Source organism: Natator depressus, chromosome 3 (genome assembly GCF_965152275.1).
Source record: "Natator depressus isolate rNatDep1 chromosome 3, rNatDep2.hap1, whole genome shotgun sequence".
In the NCBI taxonomy this organism is placed as follows: Eukaryota; Metazoa; Chordata; order Testudines; family Cheloniidae; genus Natator; species Natator depressus.
Window position 1 is genome coordinate 193,687,222 of NC_134236.1, and position 26,657 is coordinate 193,713,878.

The 26,657-nt window shown below is 44.6% G+C and overlaps 2 protein-coding genes across 4 annotated transcripts in view; one reads left to right on the forward strand and one right to left on the reverse strand.

Moving 5' to 3' along the window:
- The window catches only part of RAB1A (RAB1A, member RAS oncogene family), a 24,419-nt gene extending 16,509 nt beyond the window's left edge, over positions 1-7,910 (forward strand). Inside the window, exons 4-6 of the mRNA XM_074949566.1 lie at positions 1,341-1,436; positions 5,288-5,419; positions 5,759-7,910. Of these exons, the coding sequence (XP_074805667.1) occupies positions 1,341-1,436; positions 5,288-5,419; positions 5,759-5,956 (426 nt within the window). The 3' untranslated portion in view covers positions 5,957-7,910. The remainder of the gene's footprint in view (positions 1-1,340; positions 1,437-5,287; positions 5,420-5,758) is intronic.
- The window catches only part of CEP68 (centrosomal protein 68), a 39,888-nt gene continuing 20,490 nt past the window's right edge, over positions 7,260-26,657 (reverse strand). For 2 of the 3 annotated variants that reach the window (XM_074949565.1, XM_074949563.1), the window contains exons 3-7: positions 24,814-26,337; positions 22,417-22,539; positions 19,990-20,086; positions 17,937-18,106; positions 7,260-12,664 (exon numbers count right to left, since the gene is read on the reverse strand). In XM_074949565.1, the coding sequence (XP_074805666.1) occupies positions 12,614-12,664; positions 17,937-18,106; positions 19,990-20,086; positions 22,417-22,539; positions 24,814-26,337 (1,965 nt within the window). In that variant the 3' untranslated portion in view covers positions 7,260-12,613. The remainder of the gene's footprint in view (positions 12,665-17,936; positions 18,107-19,989; positions 20,087-22,416; positions 22,540-24,813; positions 26,338-26,657) is intronic. The other variant, XM_074949564.1, reaches the window with a different exon arrangement.

The window sequence follows — 26,657 nt, forward strand, 5'->3', positions numbered from 1 at the left end:
ATGGATTTGCTTCTATGAAAACCCTTCTGAGAAAACCAAAAGCTACAATTGTTAAGCTCATCTATACTAGTAAAACTGTTGCTGGAAAGGGACCAATCTTATCCCTGCACTGAGGGGCGCAAGGGCTTACCCTTCCCTTTCTTGGGGGCTGGTGCATCCTTCTGTGCAGTTTAGGTCCAGTCTTGCCTTATTGGGGTGCAGGATTGTCTTGGTCCTGTCCCCTCCTTCTCCTGGCCTGATTCTCTTCTCTCCTGCCCCTTCCCAGGAGCAGTTGTGGAGCTGGGGCTGCCCTAGGTGGGTGTGCCTCCTAAATCAAGGCTATTACCAGGCGGGTTATGGTTGTCTATGGGGGGCTGCTCTTCACCAGCCCAGGTGACACTTAAGCATTGTAGCAGAACAATAAATCTAGCCCAAGAGATGTCAGTAATAGCTGATACAGTTGAATCAGACATTTTTGACAATGGTTTCTGAAATGATGCTAAACATAGCTTATTTTTTGGGTACACCTGCAGTTCAGCTGCACTTCTGATGAAACAGTTGGCAATGGTTGTCTCTGCTAATGTCGACAAGGATTTAGTGAAGTAGTTTAACATGACTTCAGCTGCCTTCAGTAGCATGCCCTTGACCTATTATGATAGAAATTGGCTTTAAACTAGTTTCTACCTGCTTTCCCGCCTTGCCTATACCTCAAAGGCAATCAGTTTTAACACTTGCATATCTTACATCTGGGAAACAAAAGGCTTGACAAGCCATTTTTGAGTGGGCTGGGATCGGTGTGAGGTACTGCTGCAACTAGTCTGTGGCCCTAAAGTTGGATTCCAGTTGAAGGTGATTGCCTTAATATTCTTCACAGCATTGTGTTGGCTTTGGGTGGTGGTTCTTTTGGCTAGCCTACTTTCATTAAGTTTCTTAGGAGGAAAGAGGATGCCCGTTAGTATTATCAAACTGTAGGAAGATGATAGTTTTTTCCATCTACTTGTTATGGACTTGCAAGGATCATTTTAGAGGCTTGTTCTGCTGCAGTAATCTTTCTCGTATGGGGGAGGCTGCTTCATTGCACTGAAGTTCTAAAATGTGTGACAAGACTGGTGCTCAGTGAACAGTTATTGTGTAGGCTGTCTTGTAAAGCAGTGGTAAGATGACTGACTTGTCTTCTCTGAGGGTGTTCATTGTTAAGGGATGTTTCTATTCCAACTGATTGTATATAATCAGGGAACTTCAGATGTCCAGCCATTAGATAGTCTTTTAACTGGATTGTAAAAATAAAACTTTAGTCTCTCTGGTACAGTTACACCTTTTTTGTTTAGACCTCTAACAGTCTTAATTATCACACTTTGCAGTGGGACACAGCAGGCCAAGAGAGATTTCGAACGATCACCTCCAGTTATTACAGAGGAGCCCATGGCATCATAGTTGTGTATGATGTTACAGACCAGGTAAGGTCTAAATTAGACACTCACGTAGTACTTTATACCTTGAGAAACAACTTAGGCCAACTTATACAAAGTCAGTTCTTTCAGATGTAGATTTATTTGGCTCTTGAATTATGCTCAGACACCTTATAGGCTATGAATTGGTATTTCTGAATGCTAAAAATCTGGTCACACTTGCTGAATATTTTTAACTGATCAGTTTTCTCCAGACTTGCACCAATATTACACAAACTTAAGTTAGACACAGCTTCAAACTTCTTAGTTCTGCCAGACTTAGTTTTATGGCTGATTCCTCTGGGCTTCAAGTTGGAGTGGTGTCAGGTGGGGATGGGAAAAACTTTCAACAAAACTTGACAGGCAGCTGAGACATGGACATGTTAAAATGTACTGGTATTGGCAGCAGGAACAACACTAGCATGAAAGGGTTAAAACGCCTTCGACTTTAAGTTAACTGAAGGAAAACTCCTACTTTCCAAGGGCAAATGCTCCTGCTTTATTCCATATGTACTTAAGCTTTGTGTGGCCTAGAGTCAGAATTGCTGTAGTAGGATTTACTATCAGATACTCCCAGGGTGAGAGCTGTCATACTGTTTTATATTCCTTCTGAAATGAAAGCTAGTTGAGAATCTTCAGTGACATGGGATTTATTTCCTTCTCCTAAATGAATAGGAAACATCTTATCAGCAAATTTACTTCCCTCACAATGCATGCATGATCTTGGCAAACTATTATAATAGGCTTTCCTGAAGGCTTCTTTTCTTGTAGATTTGATGAGGGCATCTAACACTATGAAAACAAACTTCTGTAATATGCTTGTTGCCCTCCTAGTTACTTAACTCATGAATTCAAGTTACTGCTCACTGATGCATTTTGCAGAATGAATGGTTCCAGTGGCATGGCTTGTAGGGATTTTTGTTGGGAAGACAGCTGAAGATGGATTAGGGCCCCTGGAGCCCAGTTAACTGAACAGAATACAATTGGCTGACCACTCCTCAGTACAGAGTACAAAACCGCTTTCTCTGAAGCTTGCCCTAAAAGAACAACTCAAAACTCACTTGTCAATGTGTTTGACTTTTTAGTAGTCCAGTGTCTGCCTTTGTTTTACAAAGGTGAAAAAGCATCCTTTCCTTTAGCTTACACTTGTATGAGATGGTACTTGGCATATGGCCAGTTTTACTTATGTACTGCTTTGACAGCTCAAACATGTTTCCCAGTTATTTGGAGTCCAGGCTCCTCTGCAGAGACAGTGGAGGACCTGGGGCAGGAAGCTCTCATTGGTCCAATACATACCCTGGAGGAAACATTTGTGGCTGGGTGTACTAGAGACTTCCATAATGCTAGGGATAGACGATCGGAAGCCCTAGGTCTTTTTAGAGCTGAGGGAAGCAGTAGGGCCAGGTCAGAGGAACCAGCATACACTAGTGCAGGATTGGGAGAACATAGGATACTCCTGAGGAAATTTTGCACCAAATTTTATTTTTCAATAAATGTGGAGGTTCCAGTGTGGCAGTGGGGAACACAGGCCACTGGTTGCACAGAGGTGGGAGATCACCCTGCAGCCACCCCCCACCCCAGGGACACTGATTCAGCAGTGAGGCTGCACCAACCCTGACAGTGCAAAGGCTGGACCTGCCCCAGAAAATCCCCCCCTCCCTGTGCTAGGCCCACCAGGTGTGGGTGGGCAGACTCAACCTGGCAGGATCTCTGTGTGTGTGTATCTCTGTGTGGGGCCATCTAGGTGCAGGGTGCTTGTGGGGTGGGGTGCAGCTGGTTGGGGCTTGGTGGGGTGGCCCAGGTGCATTGGGGCTGGGTGCAGGGGGTGAGGCTTGTGGGAGGGCCTCAGCAGGGATCTGGATGCAGGAGGGTTGGGGCTTGACAGGGAAGACAGGTGCAAGGGGCTTGGTGGGGGTGTCTGGGTGTGGAGAGTCCGGATGCATGGTGGTTGGGCTGATGGGGGAGCAGCTCCCTGCTGTGACCCTGCCCCATGGCTTGGGAGCAATGGCAGCTGGAAGAAGGGGGCAGGTGTGGAACTGGGGGTGGGTCTGACCCAGTCACTCCATACGGAGGAAGTGTGCTCCTCACCCAGGTGGGACTTGCAGATGAGCCTGGTGTAGGATAGGAGCCACTGGGTGGGGCTGAGGAGAGCCAGGTGCAGGGGACTCCAGATGCAATGAGTGAGGCATGGTGGTGGGGGGGGGGGGGGCGAGACTTGGCAGGAACATCTGGGTATAGATGCATGGGGTTGGGCAGATAAGGTGCGTCTGGCCCAGCACGAGCTGGGGTGTCCACAGTCCCATTGCCCTCTCTTCCCCCAGCAGTGATTTTCCTCTCTGGGTGATTGAAATGCCATGCCATGCCATGCTGCTGGGGAGGGGCATGTGGCTGCTCTTGCAGCTTCCTGTTCCTTCCCCGTCAGGCATTTTTCTGCAGTGGATACAAGTTCTGTGCATGTGGAGTGGCACAGAATTCCCCCAGGAGGAACAGCCACACTGGCTCAGACCAGTGGTCCTTCTAGATCCTGTACCGTCTTCTGACCGTGGCCAGATGTTTCAGAGGGATTGGACAGAATAGGGCAACTTTGAGTGGTCCAGTCCCAGCTTCTGGCAGTTGGAGGCTCAGGGAAACTCAAAGCGTGGGGTTACATTCCCTGGCCATCTTGGCTAATAGCCATTGGTGGACCTGTCCTCCATGAGATTATCAAATCCTTTTTTGAACCCAGTTTTACTTTTGGCCATCACAACCTCCTACGGCAATGAATTCCAAAAGTTGACTGTTGTGTGAAGTTCTTTCAGTTAGGTGCTAGGGGTCATCGGATGACCGCTAATTATGTGTAGGGATAAATAACTTTCTCCATAGCACTTATGATTTTATAAACCTGTCACAGTCCCCCTTACTTAGTTATCTCTTTTCTAAGCTGAAGAGTCCCAGTCTTTAATCTCGACTCATATGGAAGCTGTTCCATACCCCTAATTTCTGTTGCCTTTCTCTGCAGCTTTTCCAAGTCTAGTATCCTTGGCACAGGGTGACCAGAACTGCACACAGTATTCAAAGTGTGGTCATACTGTGGATTTATGGCGGCGTTATATTTTCTGTCTTATTTTCTATCCATTCCCTAATTGTTCCTAATATCCTGTTCACTCTTGACATTGAGTGGATGTTTTCAGGGAATTATCCATGCTGACTCCACAGTCTGAGTGGTAACAGCTAAATTAGACCCCTTCATTTTGTATGTGTAGTCAGCAATATTTTTTCCAATGTGCATTACTTTGCACTTATTAACATTGAATTTCATCTGTCATTTCGTCACCCCATGCAGGCTGCTTTGGACTTTACTATCAAGTAATTTTGTATTGCTTGCAAATTTTGCACCCTCACTGTTCACCCCTTTTCCAAATCACTTAAGAATATGCTGAGCAGCCCAGGTGTCAGTTCAGACTTCTGGTGGGAGGGGACTGTGCTATTACCTCTGCCCCTTGTGAAAACTGACCACTTGTTCTTATCCCTTTCCTATCTTTTAACCAATTACTGATCCTTCTTAAGCTAACTTAAGTGGTCATGGATAAGACTTGCCTTTGCTGAGGGACCTCATCATAGACTTTCTGAAAGTCTAAGTACACTATGTATTGGCTCCTACCATTTGGAGAGACGTGTTTCTATGCTAGCATTTTTGCTTAACATCAAGGAGATAAATACATGCAAAGCATCTGAAATACAAACTATCACTGGATATGCAGATGATGCAATTTATAATAGTGCACTTGTGAAGGCGGTGTCCAATTTCTGAATAATGAATGGTACTGTAATGGCACTGGTTTCTTGGAAAGGAATACTTAAAGTAATCTCTTATCTTCTAGGAGTCCTTCAATAATGTAAAACAGTGGCTGCAAGAAATAGACCGTTATGCCAGTGAAAATGTTAACAAGTTGTTGGTAGGGAACAAATGTGACCTGACTACAAAGAAAGTAGTAGACTATACAACAGCAAAGGTATGTCAACTGGCTTATTAATGATCCAGTCAAATAAATATTACCAAAACTGAACCTACTTGGATGCATCCTAATTAAGTAAATAACTCACTTCTATTAGTCCTCAAATGTGCTGGTGCTAGAAAATGCAAATCCTGGTGTGTCCCTCAAGTGTTACGAAGTGCACATGATCTAATTTAGGGGTTGTGCTGGGGAGGGAGGGAGGGATGATGGTTTGAACCAGTAGTCGTTTTCCTGAACATTCATAAATCCATTTTTAATTTAAAGTAACTCGGGTGAATCCTGAGCTTTCTAGTAGCAAGTATTAAGACTTACTCTTTGCTATTTCTCAATTCACAGGAATTTGCAGATTCCCTTGGAATTCCATTTTTGGAAACCAGTGCAAAGAATGCAACAAATGTAGAACAGTCTTTCATGACCATGGCTGCAGAGATTAAAAAACGAATGGGTCCTGGAGCTACAGCTGGTGGTGCAGAAAAGTCCAATGTTAAAATTCAGAGCACTCCAGTCAAGCAGTCTAGTGGAGGTTGCTGCTAAAATTTGCCTCCCCCTTTTGTCTCACAACAATGAATTTTGCAATCTGAACCCAAGTGAAAAAAATTGCCTGAATTGTACTGTATGTAGCTGCACTACAACAGATTCTTACCGTCTCCACAAAGGTCAGAGATTGTAAATGGTCAATGCTGACTTTTTTTTATTCCCTTGACTCAAGACAGCTGACTTCATTTTCAGAACTGTTTTAAACCTTTGTGTGCTGGTTTATAAATGTGTGTAATCCTTGTTGCTTTTCCTGATACCAGACTGTTTCCTGTGGTTGGTTAGAATATATTTTTTGTTTTGATGTTTATATTGGCATGTTTTGATGTTGGGTTTAGTCTTCTGAAGATGAAGTTCAGCCATTTTGTATCAAACAGCACAACGGTGTCTGTCACTTTCCATGCATAAAGTTTAGTAAGATGTTATATGTAAGATCTGATTTGCTAGTTCTTTCTTGTAGAGTTATAAATGGAAAGATCACACTATCTGATTAATAGTTTCTTCATACTCTGCATATAATTTGTGGCTGCAGAATATTGTAATTTGTTGCACAATATGTAACTAACAACCGAAGAAATGTTTAATAAATATTGTACTTATTGGAAGTAATATCAAACTGTATGGTGATAAATATTGTCTTAATTCTTATGGCTAAGGGGGAAATTAGGCTTGCATTGTGCCCAAAATGTATCATGTACAGTAATGGCACTTTAGACCCTCTAGTAGACCAAACGCCCTTCCCAAAAAATGTAACTAGGAAGTATGGCCTAAAAGACTAAGTTGTCCTAGTCCTTCAGGCATATATACTGTACTTGAAAGACAATTTAAGAGACTAATGTTCATGGAAGCATAATGCATTCTGAATGTACAGTATTTTTTCCCCATCTTAGTCTATGAACTCTAATTTCTGAAGGACTTCCTTTAGAAATTCTTGTCTACTTTGCTCTGTAGTAGAGGTGGAAAACATTTTTCCTAACATGTGAATGACTTAAAACTAACAACTCAAGGTGATGTAACTCTGCCAGTATGTCGTGTCTTTCTATATACTGTTACTTCCATATTCTTTTAATCAAATACTGTTTTGACTTTATTTAATAAACATAGTGCAACAACTTAGTTATTATTCAGTTCTGCACAAGGCATCAGTAGGATGAAACTGAAGTGATACTAACAGTTGAAAGGTCAGTAAGAAGTCACCAAGAAATTGTACCTTAAAATAAAGGAACTAATTAAAGACTTCAAAATTAAGTAGCAGCAAAGTAGCTGAGTCAATTAAAACCAAATGCACATGTGATCTGATCTTTGTACAGAAGAACTAATCAAATCATTAGCTTCCTGTGTCAGGCACTAGCCTGGAACACTTCCTATAAAGGTAAAATTGTTCAGCTTTATCTAAACTGCAATTTTCAATTTACTTTGTAAATATCTCATTCATTCCCTCCTGGGTAAAAATACACTCACTTGTGATTGCAAAATATAACTTGGGTATGTTAGATGCAAATGATAAAACACATTGGTGCAAATCTGCTTTTGAATATGGGAAACAAATTCTGGGGGAGCAGCTCTTTACAAAAATTATTATAAACTTTTTTGTGTCCATTTAACAGGAAATCCTAATACATGGTACCAAAATAAATGAGTATTGTCATATGACTGAAATGAATTGAACTTCTTTCCACCTGAGAAACTGTCAAGGTGGTATACTTTTGTATTATAGATACATGCTTGTTGGATCAATTCAGACTAATGTAAGGTGACATGCTCTTTTATAAGCAGGAGTGGTGGTATTTGGGTGCTGCTCACTGCTAATGAAATCAGGAAATGGGCAGTATATTCTGAGAGGGTGTTTGTTGAAGGGGAAAGAAACACTTTCAAATGAGACTGCCACACAAGTGAATTCATTTATTTCTAAATGTCAAGCTGCCTGCTAAATGCAACCCAAAACCCTACTGTTCATATATAGTAATAAAAATCTTGCAAAACCAACTTGGGCTACACCATTAAGTCTTATTTGGTGTTTTGCTATATCATGCTGCAGTGAACTTTGTCTTCATGTGGTGGTGCATCTGTGCATGCTACAGTTTTAAGGAAAGGGCTGACTATGGAGCTATCTGGGGCAGAGAGAATAGTGAGGAGTGAAGAACAGTAGAATCTCAGTTCAAATGGTAGGAGTCAGCCATTGCTTAGCAGCAGAGGTAGGAAGCAAGCTTCCTCAAAACCAAAGCTACAACTATCCCCTACATCACAGGCCCACTGTACTGATTTGTTTTCTAAAATGTGTGGTTAAACTGATTCTAACACCATATAAACTTTACATTCTCATACTGCTTACTACTCCCCTCTTGAAATGCTGGAAGGGATGGAATTCTAATCCCACCACTACCACATCCAGCTGAATTAGTTTCCTAACTAGACAAATAGCCTTTTAAATAATACAAGAAATCTGAAAGTCTTTATTATGGGATACAGTTTTGGTGGGAGAAGCTGCCTAATGATAAACAGACATGCCTAGATGTTGGACTGTTGAATTTGACTATTTTTGTAGGCTTTTGGCAGGAGGTACATCACATTAACAGATACTTGCTGTCTTCTGACCACCTGACTCATAAATTGAGAAGGTTTTGGGGGCAGGTAGCATCACTGCAATGATCCACAAGCAAGAGGGCAACTCTTGTACCATGGAGGACTGACAAGAAATGAGGGACATGGGCTAAGGCCCTCCTCACAAAAGCAGAGCAAATATGAGGTGTCAGTGGGATGGAGGGAGATGGAATGTTCCAAATGAGTCTGACCTCCCTCCACATTGTGGGAGGAAATGATTAGGTCTCAAGTCTTATCAAAATTGCAATAACTGCTCCACTGACTTTCTGGAAAATGATTTTGAGACAGGAACATAAGAGCTGAGGTTGCAGAGATGAAATTCCTTCTTGTTTCCCCACCCTTAAAGTATGTGTCATAGGCAGCCCTTCTCTTCTGCTTCTGTAGCAGATCTCTGCTACAGGTTCTTCCTTAAACCTTGAAGAGTTGAGTTGTCCCATAAAATGGGACTCTGTTCAAGCCTATAGCTACTGTCTCAGCAAATCTGAGAATGAAATAATTGATTGGCCTTGTCAGTAACCAACTGTTTTTCAAAGGGCAGGCAGTAGATTTTTAGGCTGTGGATAACTTTGTTAAGCAGGAAGTAATTCAAAGTCTTCCAAAATCATATATAGGAGGTCAGTGTAGAGACTTCTTGGTGGTCTCTATGTTTGTAGGTAGAGGATTTGCCCCCTTGTGCTTGTCTCTTTTTTGCAGAGAAGTTCCCCTCTTCCTACTAGAAGCTAGTCTGCCTCTTGGTGCCACACCTTCTGCACCTATTTGTAGAAATCTAGGGCTGCAAGTGACTTACAAGTTCAGCAGTTGTATCTTGTTTCATTTCCATTCTGAGCTTCAGAGCTACTTAGGTATAGCTTGTTTCTCTGTCCTTCTCTACTAGTGTTTACCCCTACACCTCAACAGCCACACTCTGTCCTCTGCACACATTAGAGTTGCTTTTTCCTCAAGTGATAAAACTGCTATTCTAGTTGTGTGGTAGCCACCTCCTTAGGCTGTCCCAGAGACCATAAGTAGTAATGCTCTCCTTTTGGCATCCAGCTGCTCCAAACAATAGCTGTGTTGGTCAACACAGTCCTCTCATCGACTGCACTGCCTCCATTTCATCTTTCTAATTATGAAATGCTTAATCTCTAGATGTTTGCTTGATGAGGAAAATGTTCATGGCTTAACTGAAGATTAAACTGAACAGAACTTGACTTTTCTTCCTTCAAAGCCAGGGCAGTTAGCAGCTAACTTTACTAAAAATAAGTTCCTTTTCCTCAGGGTGCTCCAAGCAGGAGCTCTGGCCCTGTTCTGAGTTTGGAAGAACCTCTGGAGCATAAATTTAATATACTAACCCACTTTAATATTCACTAAATGCTGTATTTGCCTAGCCCAGGGTAAGCATAGATTGTACAAACATCCTCTGCCTTAACCTTTTCACTATTATGTAACTTATTTAAACACAGTGCTACTGTTTAGGAAACAAAATTGTGTTTTCAGGTATACAGTGTTTTCCCCTACTGCTAATGTATGAGCCACAAAAATGAACCTCCATTTTGCACAGTATCTTCACAAGAACAGGATGGGGAACTGATGCAGATTAGTTCTGAAGATGGTTATATAACAGCAGTCAGTTTGTTTTAAAGGCAGTTGAATAACATCAGTGGTTAATTTGGTGGCAGCTTGCTTAGAATCACTGACACAAAAATTTGTTTTTGGAATGGTATCAGTAGTTGAAATACCTTCTGGACACCATGGTGCACCTGTTAACCAAAGGTTTGTGCAAAAGGAAAAATGGCCTTGTCAGCGCTTTATGCATAAAGCAGAGTTGCTTTTTTTTTTTTAAGCATGTTCCCATGCTCTAAATTCAGGTTGTCTAGCTTTCCTCAAAGAGATTATCAATAGACTAGGTTCAAAACATCTATAGTGGGAAAACATACACCTTTTGAGAAGGGTTTTTAGTGGACTTGAAAATCTTACCCAAGCACCTGGACAGTTAATAGAAATGGCCCTTCTGTTACAGGCTGAGCATGTCTCCCGTTGTCTAGCTTTCAAAGGTTTTCTCCCACAAGAAGAAAAATAAGACTTCATATTTCCAAGACTAAAATGAGGAGAAAAGCCCCCTACTTTGTGGGGGAAGAAGGGAGTACCTTTCAGGATGGACTAACTTGTTTTACACCCTCTTTCACAACATTTTGTTCTTGTGCTGGTCACCTTTGACATCTCAAAATAGGGCTCATCAATGTACTTGATCAAGCTAAGGCAATTTGTGTGCTCTTTCACAAAGCATCTGTGACCATTTGTGTACAGCTCTTTGGGTACCTTTGCTAATTTTTCAGGTCTTAAAGGCACTGAAGATGTCTCTCTTTGGGCTTCAGTGCTATAAAAGCCTTTTCTTTCTGAGCTGGAGTTACAGATCTTCAGCTTGTGTGACTAACTTTACCCTTGCCCTTTACCATTCACAGCACAAAGTTTTCCACCTGAGATGATGAAACCTTTACAAAATCATTGCATTCTTGTGGGGTGCTTCTGGGCCTACCTCTACATACTGCACTAGCTGTTTCTCCAGGGTTGTAAGGGGCCAGAGGAAAATTCTCCCAGTACAGCAGCAGCAGAGGGCAGTCAAAGGCTTTATACCATCTTCCCTTGCAGGTGGTGGCAGCAGCCATGGTCAGAGTTCAGCATGTAGGCAGCTACAGGGAGATGGCTATAGTTTGAACAGGCCCTGAGGATGCTTTAACTTATGCTGAAGCACCCTCACCCAGAATCCAGGCAACCCAAAAGCAACTTAAATCCACCACTATCTACACTCCTCGGGCTGTGCCTAAGGGGTACAGCTCAAATTCTACCCTTTAATGTTTAGTGATCTCTGCATTACATTTCATTACTTTAAAAAGATGAAAGAAAACCATCCTCTTATAGGGAAACTGAGAAGATGTGTATTTCACCACATGCCATCCTCTTTACCTCATGCCACTGTCAAGAGTGGCATAAGGATTACTCAGTCTTGGTGTCTGCACCTGCTTCTTGTCAATTCCATGTTAGCTCAGTAAAGCTGATAAAAGGGACTACTCTCTGGTACAGTGAACCTAAGCAGCCTCAGAGAAACATTGTTTTTGAATATACATCTGCAGGTAGCTTGGTTCTCAGCAGCCAGTTACAGTGGAAGGAGCAGAAAAGCATCTCTGATAGTGGTGCACTAGAAAAACGTCAGTCAGTGTCCTGCAGGGCCTGGGTTCTCCTCCTTACTAGATGAAGTGCAATGAGTCAATTTTTGTTTACTTCAGTTATCTACCATCAGCCATTTATGCTGCTTTTCTCTCCTTTTCTGTGAAAGCAGCATAAATTACTAAAGAGAAATAAAGGGAGATCAGTGCAATGGTTAAACAAACAGCTGTGACACTAGCCCTCTCTGTCATGGTGTTTTACAGACATCAGTTTGCATTAAGAAGATTAGCAGATATGGAAGAACTACTCAAAGCTTTTGGCATATTTAACTGTCATTTAGTTAAGGGCTTTCAACCTTTCGCATCAGACAAACTACTTGTGAATGTGCACATAATCTGCTTCAGTGGTTGATGAGAGAAATAGGAACTAGAGTGTTTCAGTATGATCCCGAGAAACAGAAGAGGGTCCTCCTATCAGTAAATCCCAGTGCCAAATTTTAGAGTAAAAGTAAAAAATAAATACAACAATAAAATAAAACCACACAGCTTTACTTGAAACGAAGTTGTGTATCAAGGCGATACAGCACAAACGCTGTGGGTACTGTGTTTAGCCTACTCGCTCGTTTTAAAAGGTGGTAGTTCCTGACAATTACACACTGTTAAATGGAACAAACAACTTCTAAAGGGAAATGCTAATGACAATTTCAGTGAGCGCTTGCTTGAAGAACAACCTAAACTGCAGGACTAGTTTAAATAAAAAACACCACCGTAACCACCAGCTCTTACTTCACAAACTGATGAAAAGCATCCCAGTATTGCCAAGTAGCACTGTACTTCGTGATCAATTTCACTTTGACATTTCTATAAAAGTTGAAAATGTTATTGCTTAGAGTGTCTTGCTGCATCTCACCGTTCATGCCTCCAAAGATCGGCTGACAAATTCCATCTCTGCTAGAGGTATTACCTGAAATATAAAGAGAGAGCTAGTTACCACGAGCTGGCTGCAGTCCAGGTAAAGAAAAGCCATGTTTGCATTGCTTAATAATCTCTGGGTATATCTTTGAAGAGTAAAATATTACACTTTTATCGCTTGTTCCTTGCTAAGTCACAGGTGTGGTTCTTATTCCCTAACAGCTTTCACGGAAGCAAGTTCCTGTTTACAACTAAACAAGTTGAAAAAGAAACAGCGAAAGTAGGTTAGGTATCTTAGAGATTAAAAGCTGAGTTGTCACTAGCTAAAGAAATGCATCTCTTCGCATGACTGTCACCATACTGTGCTGCGAAGAAAACAGCTTGAAGCATGTCACTGAAGGCAAATGATTCAGAGCCATACATGTGAAATTCAGATATCAACTGAATACTTAGTAGTATTACGTGCATCAGAGCAGCACCAAGGGTATGTCTAAAATGCATTGTAAACCACGATCCGGGACCTGGCTTGTGGTTCCCAAGCCCGTACTTGAGTATCCACACTGCATTGTAAACCTGGGTTTACAATTGCTGGACCCAGATCTTACAGTTGTGCTAGCGCATCCATACTGTCCACACCAACCTTCTGACTCACGTCTGCGGCTTGAGCTGTGCCGAACACTGTGAAATGAAAGGGCTTAGACGCAAACCTCAGTGGGACTCAGGCCGTGACATACCATCCCTTAGTAGGGTCCTAGGACCTGGCTCCAGAGTTCTTGCTTACCCAAGTCAGACTGATTTGTGTGTAGATGGAAGGGGGCTGGGGCTCAAACCTGAGTTGGAGACCAGGCTTAGTGTGCAGTGTAGACATACCCCCACGTAGTTCCAACTGAAGTTGTGGCTCCACTGCTAGGCACTGTACAAACACATGGCATGAAACAGTCTCTGCCCCAAAGAATAGGCAAGATCGAGAACCCTCTTTTATGGATGGGGAACTGGACAAGTGTGACTTGCCCAAGATCCTACAAGAAATCTCAGGATCATCTTGTGGTTAAGGCACTAGCCTGACTATATTCTCTACAGTTTAAGGCTGAGATGCTGATGTACTGAAGAGGCTGGGATTGTTTTAGACAGGTACCACCTACACCACAAAAAGAACCTACCCCAGTAGGAGCCTCATAATTTGAGCCAAATTGGTTCTGAGTGTCACTTTGAACAACAAGGGCAGCCTCAGCACCCATTCATCTCCTCTCGGTCCCATTTCTGTGCCTTTTGAAAGAAGACTCCCTGACCCCCTTGCTCAGGAATTGGAGATGCTGCTGCCTATTACTTTATATATTCTATTGGGGGGAAAAAAATCCCCCCTCCTCCCCACCAACAGGGGAGAAAGGCTATTTCATTTTGGGTACCTGGCCCATATCGCTCAGGGTGGGCCTCTGATGGATGGAGACAGCTGGGGGACAGGAGGAGGTTCTAATCCACCTAAAGAAATCCCTGTAGCCTGCTGCAGGGCCCTTGTGCTGTGGAGTTTGGAGGGGAGGAAGGAGGAGGCCTGGTTACTCCTCACACTCATTGTTGATATCAGCTACCAGAGTGGGGTTACATGGGAATCAAGTGAGAAGTAAGGACACTCTGTTGCCCCTCTCTCCTCTCCAATACTCACTCTTACTCAGGTATCTGGATTGCCTGGGCCCTGGTGCCTCCCACATGGAACAGGCCTCCTACCTGGGCAGAGAGGAGCCTATTGTCTGGGTGCGCAAGGTAGCAGAAGACTGGAGTTGAGCGAAGGCGGCTTGGAAGGATAGCTCTGGTGGATGCCAGAAGCCTAGCCTAGCCCAGCCCAGCCAGCTATAGGGCCAGAGCTGTATGCACCAGTGTGAATAACAGGATTCTGTTTTGGGATGTACCCTGACTTTCTGGAAACTCTCCAGCTCATGGAAAACTTGGTTCTTTAGATAGTTCCTGTAGCCAGACAGCTGATATTGCTTAGGCCAGGGATTGGCAACCTTTCAGAAGTGGTGTGCCGAGTCTTCATTTATTCACTTTAATTTAAGGTTTTGCATGCCAATAATACATTTTAATGTTTTTTAGAAGGTCTCTCTCTATAAGTCTGTATATTATATAACTCAACTATTATCATATGTAAACAAGGTTTTCAAAATGTTTAAGAAGCTTCGTTTAAAATTAAATTAAAATGCTGATCTTACGCCGCCGGCCCGCTCAGCCCATTGCCGGCCTGGGGTTCCGTTCACCTAGGCCGGCAGCGGGCTGAGCGGGGCCTGCGGCTGGGACCCCGACTGCAAGGGGCAGGCAGCCAGAACCCCAGACCGTCAGTGGGCTGAACGGGGCTGGCGGCCGGGACCCCAGACTGGCAGTGGGCTGAGAGGCTCAGCCTGCTGTCGATCTGGGGTTCCTGCTGCCAGTCTGGGATCCTGGCCTGCCCCCATACAGTGGGTACCTACCTTCTCCCTGGTTCTAGCCATTCTCTTCCTCTCTCTGCACTGAGATGAGGGTGGGAATGTGCTGAGCATAGGGCTGGGGGTGAAGGAGCAGGCTGGGTGTTGGGGTGCAGGGTCTGGCTAGGAGCTAGAATGAGGGAGGGGGCTCAGGGTTGGGGCAGGAGGTTTGGGTGTGGAGCACTTACCTGGGCAGCTCCCATTTGGTGCAAGGGGTGCAGGTGGGAATGGGGGGGGGGAGGGTGCAGGAGCTCCTGTTTGGTGCTCAGGGTGGGAGTGGGGGGTGCAAGAGTCAGGGCAGGGGGCTGGGGGGTATGTGAGGAGGGTGCAGGAGTCAGGGCGGGGGGCTGGGTTTGTGTGGGGGGTGCCGGAGTCAGGGCTGGGGTCCTAGGGGGGGTGCAGGGGTCAGGGCATGGGGCTGGGTGTGTGTGTGGGGGGTGTAGGCATAGGGGCATTCCCAGCCCCCTGCCCTGAGTAGCTCACGGGCACTCTTGTCACGCTATATTACAGTAACACAGAGGTGCAGCTTGTAAAAGTCAATATCAGGGCATGTTGCGCTCGACAATGTACAAACACCTAGTAGAGCCAGTCCTTATTCCAAAGAGCTAACTAAGGCGCAGTGATTTGCCCAAGGTCACACAGCAAGTTGTTGTCAGAGCTGGGAATGGAACCAAGCTTTCTTGAGTCCTGGGCCAGCCGTCTATAATCTGACCCATCCTGCCTGACTCATGAAACCAATGCATCTTCCAGAAGGAAAAACATACTTCCCAGGACAAGGAGCCACTGACCAGCATCTTTCGCAAGTTGCTAAGACCTCAACTTCCCTGCACCCTTGACAGGGTTAATTCTATAAAGATAACGATCTGTTGGACTCCATCTTGGAAAAGGCAAAGAATTTCATAACTACCAGGGAGATGACTGGGAGAAGATGCCATGTTCTCTAGCTGTTCCAGAGCGTTTCTGAACGCTAAAGCCTTTGCAGAGGCTCCGAGGTCAATGCCTAGGTGTCGTCTCATGCGTTTTTAATGCTTTTGAGGCAAAAGTCTCATGAGTTTAAATTTCAGTGCTCTACCCGCAACTGTCACGGGTAGTCCTTGTTTAAACATCAAGCCCTACAGAACAAGACTAGCGCACAAGCCTTACAGAGAGAAAATTATATATATGAATGAATCTAAATTCCTCCAAACAAAATACTTCTTGATTATCCAGTGCTGATCCTTTGGCAATATTGCCCACGGCGAAAGACCTCAATGTTTCATAGCATAAGCTGCTTGCTGGTGGTGAAGCTTTACTTTGCCACTCCAATAGGAAACAGTAGTTTGAAATCCCTTGAGAATCCAACACATTCTCCCCTCTAGTGGTGAGGGCCTGTAGCAGCTGCTCTGTAATTCGGCACAGACCAAAACCCATGGTGAAGTCAGGCTTTAAGCCTGTGGAAGTTGGGTAATTCTCAAAGACAACAAAGCTCAGAGGCCCCACTGCGCCTTCCCCACAAGGAACACAGCTTTCTACGGGCTGTGCATCCACCACCTACCCCTGTCATGCCTGAGCCTTCCCACCCCAAACTCCAAGGGGTGTCCATGTTGGGAAGGGAGAGCTAATGATCCTCTGAATAGCATTAACTTCTGCTGCCTTTCCCAGCAGATTTTTGGGCTGGTTTGGGAAGGAGCACGCGGAACCTAGCAGCTGCTTTCCCTCACCACCCAAAACTAAACACACCGTAGCCCCCCGGAGGATGCCATGTGGCCCCCACTCATGAAGGCCACATGTAGAAACATAGGAATTGCCCTTCCTGCTCAGACCAGCGATCTATTCTGGCAATGACCACTGTCCGGTGCTTCAGAGAAAGGTGCAAGAAACCTTGTAGCAGACAATAACAGAGCAGCAACCTGCCCACAGGTTCCTAGCTCCAATCTGTTAGTTTTTGAATTATGCCTTAAAATGTTGGGTATCTGATCTAATGTAACTGTGGTTGTTCGCTTTACCCACACAAATGTCTAATGATTTTCTGAAGCCTATCATTGGCCTCTATGATATTCTTGTGGCAATGAGTTCCACAGGTTGGTTATGTGGAATGCTATTTGTTTTTATCACTTTGAAACCTGTCGCTTTTCAAGGTAAGAACAAGAGAACATTTAATTGTCGTATGAGGAAGGGCACACAAGAGCGTCTGATTTATTTCTCTAAGCCAGTCGTTATTTTTGTACATCTCTAACTGGTCCCTTCTCTAAACAAAAACAATCTCTTCTCGCATAGAAGTCTCTCCATGCTTGTAATCAATATTGTCATTTGCCTCTGAACTACTTCTATGTCTGCTGCCAGTATGTTGTTTGAGAAACACAGTATTCTGGTTTAGGGTGGACCACTAATGTATAGAATGGCAAGACAATATTTTTTATCCCATATGTTACACATACTGCCACTGTTTGATGTTTTGACCATCATTACACATCGAACAGAGGTTTCACTGAGATGATCTTTTTCCTAAGTTGTTACATTAGCTTAGCTGACATTACTCCTTCCAGCATGAATCGCCTTTCATTTGTCAGCAGTGAACTTCATCTGCAGCATTCTGCTGCCCACTCACCTACTTATTAAATCTTGATCTTGTGTCATTGGCAAGTTTTGCCACCTTTCCCCTCTCATTTACCCCTCCCTTCAGCAAAAGGGTGCAGGACCCTTTGTGATTTCGCACTTCGGAATCCCCTTTGGGGTTGGGTCTAAGGTTTTGGAATTTCCAAAAACATGTGGTCTTTAATCACACAGATAAGTCTGATTTCCAGAATGGGCTAATTCAACTGTTTATCCTGAGTATCACCAGGTCACAAGAACCAATGCAGGAAGGGATTCACATTTTAGTCCTTTGCTTACCCACTTGGCTTCTTTTGCCTGCGCAACCGTTTGTTGTGTGTCACTGTCCTTTATCAGGCTGTCACCCCCAATGGTATCCGTAGCTGCCAAAACCGATTCATACAAACGTTCTGCCTGGCTTTCAAGTTCTTCTGATTGTTTTGCAATCAATCCAAGGGCGTCCTTTAAAACTAACAAGAGTATAGGGAGATTTTTATTACCATGGAACTTCTACATAGTGAAGCCAACACAGAAAGCAGACAGGAGTGTTCCATCTACATTTTATCAGATTTATTTGTAACGCAAATCTAGGCATGTGCTTCTAGAAATGATGCCTCTAGTGCAGTGGTTCACCGCCTTTTCAATACCACAATGCAATGTTATAATAGAAAAATGTTTGGGGACCCCCAAGTTGAGACCAGGTCTCGAGATACACATGCAGTGACTGTGCATGCAGTCAGATCATTTTAAAAACTTAAATCTCTTTGAACAAAGTTCCAGCTAGATTTCATTCGCCCAGGCAGTGGAGGATTTTTCAAAGATCTATTCACATACATGTCTGTGGGCACAGCTGTTAAGCTCTCTACTCAATGCACTCCCCAAACATTAAATTAAGGTTTTAGAAGTGCAACGTTTTACAAAAACAAATCAATAGAAAATAGAATCCCAAACCAAAGCTCCTGAAGGCTTACACACCCTGACTTCCATGGCACAGGAAAGCGGATGATGAGCTACTACCGGTTGTAATCTAAGTAGCCCCCCACTCCCACCCCTCCCAAGCCTTTGTCTGAAGCCAAGACAGCTCCAACACAAAAAAACAGGGTCCTGATCTGGCCCCCGACAGCTCGAGCAGCTTAAAGAATGTGACCTCAGGTGTGTCTCCCCACCAGGGAAATCCACCTGACACAGAGGTGTTCTCTTACCACCACAAGCACCAGGCTGCCCTCGTGTGCAGCCCCTAGGGGTGCGCTCCAGCTATTCTGAGCTGGTGGAGTGGCCCACAGGTGTCTATTCAAACAAGTCCTTACTGAGCACAGAAGGGTGCAATGGAAGCTTAAAGCCATCTCTGTCTCCTCCTGCTTGTGTTAAATGGTCCCTTCCCAGCACAAGATTTACACCCCAATCTACAGGGAGTTTACCACATCAGGGTTCTCAAACCCTTAATACAAAAACCGAAGCATTGAAATGGAAACGGTGGCAGAACCAAAACGATGACGTCTCCTGCTGCTGCTACCATGCATTAGGGGAAGGGCAAAGAGCGCTCCATGCCTGGAGCAGCTCGGCTGCACTACCTGCCAATGCTATTAGAGGAGAGGAAGGCGCAGAAGCAGTCTAGAGAAGGGAAAAGAGAGCACCAACCCTGTGACCTTATTACAGAAGAAATCAAGATCTGCTACTGTCTGTTACCAGCAAACTTCACGACTGTAACGTCTCCAGCTGAGTGATGGCTGGACGTGAAGCTGGCAAGTAGCTTGTTCGAGAGACGACTATACAGAGGTACAGGAAAGAAGCATAAATACGTGGCTCTCCCGTTAAATTTCCAAGAAGTATCTTTGACAAATGCCTTCTTATTTGAGGTGGAGTAGAGGTGGCATGGGGAGGTTATGACACTAGTTTAAAAAACTGTAAGCGCTAAACTAGCCTGTGAGTGATGGCTTAAATGGAGACAAATAACTAGACTAGTCTTCCATGAATTGGAGTCTGAACTGCAGTTGAGGGGCCAAATGCAGCTCTTGGATTGACTTGCCATGGTTTTCACCAGGACTCTCACCTTCACCTTAGACCTGTATCTTCAAGGGCAGACTTTAGTCCCCAGACTATAAGTAAAAAGCTCTCATTACCCTCCCCCTAGAGCTCACTGATAAACAGCCCTGTTTCAAGTTATTTATCAGCCACTTCTCTTTAAAGCTCCCACTAATTTTGACACGGTTGCTGAATCTCTCCCCCACACAAAGCATAGCTCAGGACATGAATCTCAGAGTCTGGCTGCAGCAGGATGTTGACCTCTTGCAGGTTTTGTTGTCACACGCAAAGAGACACCCTCCACATCCCGTCCAAAAGAAAGTCCCCTTACCCGGTGAATTTGACGCCATACATTTCAGGAGGGTTTCACCCCTTTGTAACACACTCTCTGTCAGCGTCTGGTGATCAGCTACATCTTTCTTGAATTGCTGCGAAGATAACAAGTTTTGTTTTTACAAGCGTTTTGCGGCCCGTATACCAGGACAGAAATGTACCACTAGCTGCTTGCATCATGCTGCCTGGAGGAAGACCTATCATCGAAAGGACCTCAACATTCCTGATCTCCTGGCCTATGGGAAGCAGCCATTTTGGGGGTGTGATGTGCTTGATGTTTTGGGTAGAGATGGGCCCAAAGGTCCCCTGGATATGAATTTTCCTTTAGTTTTTGGGGGTGCTTGGATCCTGTGGTTTGGCTCTGGATCAGATAGAGAAGCCTAAGACAGAAGGCTCTGACTTGGACCTACTCATCCCAGGAAATCTACTCATACAATTTCCATTACAGTGTACATGCAGCCTTATAGATGAGCCCTGCGCATCACTCTTGCTGAGCTATAGGGTTCCAAGCACTTTAGGCCACGCTGTAATCTTCACAGTCACCCTTGGGAGGCAAATGGGTAAGTATTATCCTTCCCATTTTACAGAGGGAAGAACAGACGGATCTCAGGTGATGTGCCCCAAGGCCACGCAGCGACTCCTTGGCAGAGCAGAACTAGACTCGAGTTCTGCCACCACCCTGAGAGCTACGCGCTAAACCTGGGAGCACATGGCCTCCCAGAGTCCTGGGCACCTCCCCTGGGGAGGAGAAAATGAACAAGTCCCTCCACAGGTAACCAAAGGTAACTAAAAAGGATTACAACTAGTAACGGTCCATTCATTCTACCACTCTGATTTCTCATCACGTGCCAACACAAGTGGAATATTGTGTGTAGCATGTGCTCACTGCCCTAAAAAGACACACAGAAAAGTTATACTAACTTCTAACTTGTAGAATACCTCGAACACCTGTGGCCCACACAGGTAGGGAAAGAGACACCTGGAGACAGAGAGCATTTAGTGGGCCAGGCCAAGTGGAAGATGAAGCCCAGCTGGGGGAGGAGCTGAGCAGGGAGCATAAAGGGAGGAAGCCCCTGCTGAGAAGGCGGCTGCAGGGAGGGAATGCTGCAGTCCCTCTCTGGTTGCTGGAGAGTGGCGGGGAAGCCTTGCGAAGCAGAGGTACAATAAGCCCTGGGCGGGGCTGTGGGAAGGCCAAGGGAGGCAGTGAGCGGCCTGAGGCAGCAGTGGAACCCAGAGGAGCCTGGTTCCCTGACCAGCCACAGGGATGGGTGGTGTGGAAACACCCTGACACAAGGGGGAGGATGACGACTACTGAGTGTGGAACTGGGCCCTGGGAGGCATCTCACTCTGCATGTTAGGAGGGCGACAGCCCTGCAGAGGAATACGGAGAGTTATGTTTATTTGAGTTTAGTTTATTTGTTTAAGGGGTGGGGAGGGAACTAAACGTGACCTGGCTGGAGGAGCATGTCCTGAGGAGAGGCAGAGCACTGCAGGGCTGGAGGGGCTCAGCTGTCATCAGGAGGCGCTAAAGAAGAAGAGCCTGAGATGCCACACCCAGCCATGGGGCAGCACGCTAGTGGCGAGTCTAATCTAACACTTGGCTTATTTGGAACTGGTAAAATGGCCTATGCACCACTTAACACCCTCAAACGGACTCTAGGTGAGCTGTGGGGCTGGCCCCACACCCGGGGTGGATATTCTAGGGCTCTGAGTACAGCACATCTCTGGAAGGAGAACAGAATGGTAGTGCAAATACCGTCCCCAAATGGCCAGGGCCCACCCCTTTGTTCAGTGAGATACAGCAGGTAACCAAAGAAAGTATCAAGGAGAAGTAACAGAGGATGTTAATAAAATACAACAATGGAAAATAGGGTTCCTTCCCCCAATCACAGAGAAAGTCTAAATAAAAAGCGTTAGAACTACGTGACGCTCTCACACTGACCAAGATAACCCCCCGCCCTTGTTTCAAAACACACTCTACCGAAATATGCTGAGTGGGATTTTCAAAAAGGCTCCCAGCACTGGCCTAACTCTTCTCCCACTGAAATCAATAGGAGCAGCCATCTATCTTAGGTACTTACATGGCCTCCATTACTTTGTACCTGAGCACCTCATAATCTTTAATATATTTATCTTCAGAACAGCCCTGTGAGGTAGGGCAGTGGTATTATCCTTATCTGAGAGATGAGGAACTGAGGTACAAAAAGGCTGAGTGACTTTCCCAAGGTCACTTAGGAAGTCTGACAGAGCAAAAATTGAACACAGGTCTCCCAGACTAACATCCAATAACTGACCCAAGGCCTACACAGAGTCTTTTTGAAGAAAAAAAAAAAATCACAACCCTGAAGTATTTAGAAGAAAAAAAAGAAGAGTTTTATGCAATATTTCCTACTAAAATACATGTCTGGGGAGAAAATATAATTACCAGGTAACGATGTAGGGAAGTCTTCACACTTTCAACGTCTGGTTCTGGTGGAATCCAGTTGTCTGTAATGTCCGCTACTTTATACAGCCAATGAATTAGCTCTTCTAGCTGACAGCAAAATATCTACTTAGATGAATCACAATAAAACGCATTACTTCTCTCTTTTTCCATAATAATGACATTAATACGTGGCCAAAGGATGCTTCATAGAATGTTTATTCCATGCTGGCTTAGAATCACTGCTCTTGAAGGTCCTTGTTTGAGTGCTGACTTCTTCCTTCTCTTCTCTCCCCTCCGCCCCACAAAAAACCCAAGAAAGCTATTCATTTATTTGGGTTTAACACTCTTGAAACGAAAATTAATGTCTAAAAGCACACTGAACAAAATTAATATTGCGAATTACATCCTATGCTCTTGCAAGCCATTTTAGGGCACAGATGAGGAAGGAAGGCAGAGACAGATGAAAAATTACCAGCATACCCCAAAACGTATTCAACATGGCTAACGAGTCACTAGTGTTATTGACTTGACTTTCAAATGGCTGCTACGAAAGGCCTTTTAGTCAACGGAGTTCTGCACAGGCATGAGGGTTTGCTCGCTCGTCTCTCTCTGCAGGAGCGGGGCCCCACTTTGTAAAGCACCAGAGTTACTGAATGTTTTTGCCATGAATCTTCTTAAAGGTCTATTTTTAAATTAAGTGTGTGTTTGGGGGGAGGCAGGGTGTATTTCTGCAGGGTGCTGAGGACCCTCTGTACGAGCTAAGCACCCTTTGCTGCCTTGAAGATAAGAATCAGGCCCTAATTCACCTAACCCTTGTCTACACTAGAAAATTATAGCACTTTAACCATACGAGTAATGTTAAAGCACAACCAACTCCTCCTCCCTACCAAAAGGATGCAGTTATATTGGTATAAAGGTGCTTTATACTGGTATAGCTAGCCTTGTACAGGAAGGGGAATAAGCTATCCTGGTAAAAGGCACCTTTCTACCAATATCTGCATCCACGCTATGGCTTGTACTGATATAACTGTCAATTAAAAAAAAAAAAAACACTCCCCTGCCTGAAACAGTTATACAGTTACAACTTGCAAGTTCAGAACAGGCCTAATAAGAACTTATGTGGTGCAAAGTACAACCAAACAAACACAGAGATGAAACTGCTTGTTCGAAATGCTAAGGCTGGGATCGGTGGACCTAATTCTGATCTCACATACTGTAGTGAGTTAGTCCTGTGCCTAAGTACAGCAATCCCTCCGTATCTGTCTCTGTAACTGGCATTAGCAATTAGCAGCATGGTCGCTTATTCAGAATACTGACAACCATATGACCAAATAAACGCAGTGTGATACTGGGGACAAAGCCACTACTTAGGAAGGTCTAGACCCAGCTGAAAATAAAGGGAGCAAAAGTCCAGCAGGAGGAAAATCAACCCCTGCCCCCCTTTTTGAAATGTCATCAAAATGCAGAAAAATGCAACCAGCTCAACAGCGAGTCAAAAAAGTGTGTGTGTGGGGGGGGGGGGGGGGAAATCACCAAAAATGTTTTTCTTTTCCCCTTCCCATCACCAAATTTGAAAGCTGGATAAAAATTTTGATCAGTCCTAGGAGTTACACTGAAAATTCTGATTTACAGCATATTAAGAAAAAGAGACTTAATAAACTTTCCTGACAAAAATCTACCTGGTTTCAATATGCACTTAAACAGGAGCCAACTCACGGATAGGCTCACAAACTTTCCAGCAAGCTGGGGTTGAGCTTCAAGCCACGCTGTAGTTTGGGGCAGAAAAGCCGACAATTTCACAGTGTCACTCTTGCTGTGTCTACCCTAGACCGTTTCCCCAAAGATTTGCCACCAGGGCAGCTTCACGTCAATGGCAGCAAAGGCAAGAGTGCTTGTGTAGACAAGTCACCAGAATCACCAGTGTTTTCACCATCAATATCATCTAACCCTGCTCAGAGAAAGCCAAGGAAAAATGCTGTTAATAATGCCAGTGCCTTGGCTATACCAGAGCTCTTATTGGTGGAGCCGCACTAGTGGGAAAGGTTGTCGGCGAAAGTCCAGCGCAGACACAGCTTCTGAGCTTTTCAGTATGTTCGAACCTGAAATTTCAATGTGAAACTCAGCAGACACGAAACCACAGCGCCTCATGAAGCTGCAGGAAAAAGCTCCTGTTGCCTGCTGGAATCTGCACTTTATCCACAGGCAGCAAAGAGTTGTGTGGCGTTCTGGAACCCCAAGCTGGCAAAGGCGCCCTCCCGCCATCAGAACCAGTCTGCTCCAGTGAGACCTAATGTATAAATTAGTAGCAGCTGCAGGAAATTTAAACGTCATGCAAAAGGAACTGGGAGGAAAACAAAAATACACAGACAGCTTCCATTAATTCTGGTTTCAACCCACCTTAATACATTGTGCAAGTGACTCTTTGTGTTGGTCCTTCCCTTTTGTTAGATGCTGCCCTTCACTCTCCAGTGCACACAGGTATCTCCCATCTAGCATGTCCCTGATGGAGGGCATTCCCAATCTTCTTACAGATTCCCTGTGGTCCTGGTAAATGGTTTTTGTAGAGGGCTTTTGAGGGTTGCATGCGTGACACAGAACACAATCCTCACTGCCCTGAATTCCATATTTGCTCTTTATGCTGCCTTGATCTTCAACAGAGTCAGAGGAAAGCTGCCCTCTGCTGCCACTGTAGCATGGAAGGTCTTGTTGCACCTGGTCATGCCCTGGTCTCCCTTTAGTCAGCGAAAGATCAGACAAATATTGAGCCAAACCTTCTAACTCCTTGATTCTGGGAGGCAGGGAAAGAAATTCTTCATCATTCTCCCATGCTTTTTTCAGTGGCAGTATTTGTGTAGTGGATACAAAATGACTGGCACCCTTTTCCTTTACCTGACACTTTGAAAAGTCTTCATCTCCTCTGTTACCCCAGCCTCTCCCATCTATGTGAGTCGGATTACATGGACTTAGTCCAGCACACTTGGAAGCAAGCAAACTGTTTGCAAACCCTCTAACGGGATCTGCTTTGGTGGCAGTACCAACACATTCTGCAAAGGACACTTTTGTGACAGGTGAAGGTCCATAGTAAGGAACTGCTCCTAAATACCCTGGCTTCTTAGACAAGGGAGTTGAAAATCTCTCTGCTGAGATCCCACACTCCTTACTCTGGCTTATGTTTCTCCCTGAAGCATGTTGATTTTGACCGGGTGCACTGATACACTTCAAAGTGCTCTCAGGTGAAACGGAAAAGCTGTCAAGATCTATACCAGAGTCATGGAAGAAGGGATCAGGCATCACAGACTTGGGGTTCTTTGCAAGCTTGTATTTTGGCTTCAAGGGGTAAGTGTAATCAAGCAAGTCCTCATATTCTTTATTAGGGTTCCAGTGTGGAGACTGCCGGTCCGGAGATGGGGGTAAAGAATCAGGTATTGCACATGCCCAGTAATCAGCCTGAAAGGACGACCTCTTTTTTTCCTGTTCCATGGCTACGCAGTCATCAAAGAGAGGATTTAACCGCCTGCATGTGCTGAGCATGGGATCTTCTACTGGAGTAGAGCCACTGTGCAGATACTGAGAGGAGAAGACTTCAGATGAAGGAAAAACCCTTCGAGCTGGTAAGCTTCTTGACCTTATCTCCTGCTGTTCAAAGTCGTCATCTTCTGAAGGTGGCGTGGAAAGGCTCGATCTGGAAAACGTTGGGATTACTGTCTCAAAACTGGGGAGTGTTCTGTTAGGCAAAGACTTCAAAGTGGCTGAAGAAAGGGAAAGTGAGGCCTGGTTCCCATGGTCAGCATTTAGGGCAGGAAGGGGCTCAGAACTGGAGAGGTAAACTTTGGCGTCCATTGCTGAGCTCTGAAGTGTTGGCTGATGCTCAGGAGCATTCGGAAGGTGATCCTTGCAGCTCAGACATTCCACCATTTTCATCTGCTTGAAACATTGGAGGGAGGGGGGAAAAACATATAGAATGAAGCAATGATAGTTCACACATTAAAGGCCTGTACTTCGCGTACGGCTTTGACTAGGTTATAAATGCGTTTCACCAATGGGGAGAACTCCAGCAAACAGAAATGAGAAAATAAATTTCTAACTCAAAGGGAATTCTTTGAGCAATACAAGTAGCAGAAGTGCAGATAAAAGCCCTATTGTGTTGTCAGCAGGGCAAGAATACGGAGATTCAGAGCCTAATCCAGGCCTGGTGTAAGCAAGCACTCACATGTCAACTCCATTGCCTTCAGGGCAGTTGT